This window comes from Drosophila obscura, unplaced genomic scaffold (genome assembly GCF_018151105.1).
Source record: "Drosophila obscura isolate BZ-5 IFL unplaced genomic scaffold, ASM1815110v1 contig_189, whole genome shotgun sequence".
Lineage (NCBI taxonomy): Eukaryota > Metazoa > Arthropoda > Insecta > Diptera > Drosophilidae > Drosophila > Drosophila obscura.
The window spans coordinates 1392671-1395524 of NW_024542777.1; the positions used below are offsets into that span (position 1 = coordinate 1392671).

The 2854-nt window shown below is 41.7% G+C and overlaps 1 protein-coding gene across 1 annotated transcript; it reads left to right on the forward strand.

Moving 5' to 3' along the window:
• The first annotated feature begins 237 nt into the window (after nucleotides 1-237).
• LOC111066749 lies at nucleotides 238-989 on the forward strand. The gene is made up of 3 exons (XM_022355583.2): nucleotides 238-402; nucleotides 466-682; nucleotides 743-989. The coding sequence occupies exons 1-3, from the start codon at nucleotides 259-261 to the stop codon at nucleotides 862-864; spliced, it is 483 nt and encodes a 160-aa protein (XP_022211275.1). The 5' UTR covers nucleotides 238-258; the 3' UTR covers nucleotides 865-989.
• The last annotated feature ends 1865 nt before the right edge of the window (nucleotides 990-2854 follow it).

The window sequence follows — 2854 nt, forward strand, 5'->3', positions numbered from 1 at the left end:
CAAGCTAGAAATCTATGCACTATACTTATAATGTGAGGTTTCTTCACTGTTTACCAAGATTGAAAATTTGCGCCCGGGGCAAGGTTGTAAAACGGTTGAATTGATACAGCATGTAGTAAATATTCATTATAAGTGTCGAATTGTTGTATCTAAAAGGTCAAGTCAAGGTAATTGCCCAGAAAACTTCATTAGTTTCGCTTACATGCAAACTGATGAAAGCCCATGGTCGCATACAATTCCTACAGTTGGAAAGAGGCAATGCTACAAAACAAAGCTACCAAACGATGCAAGAACAGTTCGCTTAGTTTCATATTGTTGGTTATCCTGGCCATGTTTGCATCTAATGGGGTTTATGCTCCACAGCCAGGACCCTGTCGACAGCTGAAGCACACAGTAGAATACGTTAGTTGGAAAAAATATACAAATACGATCTTCATATGTATAATGTACTATATATTCACGCAGAGCTCCTACAAGGGCACTATGGTGCATCGTTCCATGTACCTGGATGTGTTTGCTGAGCAGGATGCCAATAAACCCCCTACCCCAGTCAATTTCTGCTTAGCTGTAGCCTGGCCGCCCAAGAATGTGAAGCTTCCGTATATTATATTGGGCACGGACCACAAGCAGTACGTGGTCATCTACATATGCAACTATTCGAAAGCTACGAAGTCCCATGTGGGTGAGTTTGCGCATGAAAACTATTCCCAGCTCGGCTTGAACTGTTCCTTTGCCCGCGAAGAGCTGATCAACACGTACACGGCGGAGAAGAAGCCGAGCAAGGAGGCTCTAGCTGGCATCTCCGAGGCTCTCACCAAGAACGGCGTGAACGAGACCCTCCAACTGATGTTGTGTGACTACTGAGCATTTATGGAATCAGGAGGAGTCCTGGCCGTGTCCATGGCTATATCTAGGCAAAACTAATTCAATTTTGTTGAGCTCTTCACTAGCAATGGCAAAGTAAAAGTCAAAAATATGCGCACGACGAATTTTTTAACGTTTTTTATTAGAGATTTTTTCCTCTGTTTGCTGCTGTACAAATTCAATTTGCGCCAATATTTAGGGAGGGGTTTTTTTTGCCGGATTCGAAACCCTCCCTTCTCTCACCTTACCACGGTTTCTTTCTCTCAGCTTGTAGTGGCGGAAAATGTCATAAAAATATGCGACATTTCGTTTTTATCGCTTTTGAAAAACTTTATTCTTGGCTCTTTTGTGTTCAATTCCTCCTTGTTCTCTCAATTTGGTACTTCTTTGATTTCCTTTCATTTTTTATATTTTTTTATATTTTTTATTTTATTTACAATGGCAATTTTCTTTGTTTTAAACAAGCAGCGCATTGCTTTTTATTTGTGTAGGTTGATTGGTGATTGCAAAGCGCCCGATTGGCTGCGATTTGTGTACAGTTTGCGGGGGAATGGAATGCGTCGCACAGTGGAGAAAGAGACTGTGGAGTTGAATGGTTGACGAAGGAAAGTATTGGATCTGGTATAACCATATGTAATTTATTTCATTAAAATTAAGGGACTATCATGGGATATATCTAGAAATATTAAGGAATCAGTAGATTGAAGCAATGAGGATACCAAAATGTATATTAAAATGGTTGTAGGATAAATATTAACAACATTTGATATAGTCCGTATACAACTAATCCAGCTTTTGACAAGATAGCAGAAGCTTCGATCCACTGTACCTGAACCATCGACCAGGCCCACCAACACCATCTTAGTATCATCAACAACATGGCTTTTCCCACACCAGCGACATCGAAATGGTTGGCTTCCCATTTTGAAGGGGAAAACATCTTTTCCGCGTCGCCATAAAATGCAAGTGGTCAAGTATGGCAGCTCAGGAGAGGGAAAGCAAGCGCCAAAGAGGAAATCACAAAATGAAAAACGAAGGAAAACAATTAAATGGCAAGAAGCAGCAGCAGTCTACAGAAGAAAAACAAGCAAATAAACTTGGAAGCTGGATGTTGTCGGGAGAGGGAAGGAGTAGAGTGTACAGAAAAGTGTGGTGGAAGTGGGGGAAGAGATGAGGGTGGGGCTGAAGGGGAACCGGCAAACCGAAAAGCGAAATGCTGCATTTGTGACACGTCGAAAAGCGTCAGCGACAAAGGCAACTCAGTTTAATTGAAATCAAGAGGATCGGGGCGGGGGCAGTGGATGGGATATTGGGGATAAATGGAAAGGGAATAACGAAAAGTGTGGGGTTGAAGCATGGGAGAGCTTGGGGTAAGATTGCCAAGGGGGGTTTGCAAATCAAATTGAAACGCCGAAACGTATTCGAAAATCGACAGCAAACGTAATTGAAATTGCATGAGCAACAATGTGCAATGGTCAGAGGAGAGAAGTAGAGAGGAGAATTCAAGGAGGAGTCACTGGCAATTGGGGGAGGGCCAGGAAGTGGACAGATCCACATCAGTCCTTGCCTGCATGCTTTACACGTAAATTGGCAGCTCTGCGGAACGCGGTTTAATGATGTTGGAATTTAAAATATAAATAATCTTGAGGAACATCAAACGTTTTCGTCAGAGGAAACTTTTCTTGTACAAAGTTCGCATACCCAATGGATTTTTGTACAATGTTGCGATGCTCTGCCCACTACCCCGATCGAAAATTTATTGAGTCATGTTTAAGAAATGAGACTCCTGCAGCTGCCAGTGCTCCAAGCTGATTAACAGTTGGCATAACTTTTCTTTAATTACTGCGTCAGAAAAGCATTCTGCAGATAAATTTACATTCTTTGATTCATTAGAAGACTAGCACTTGGCATCAGGCAAAGATTTTGGAAGCAATTTGCAAATTGTTTTGTGAGCACAAATACAAAAAGAGCAAAAATACACGACCAGATA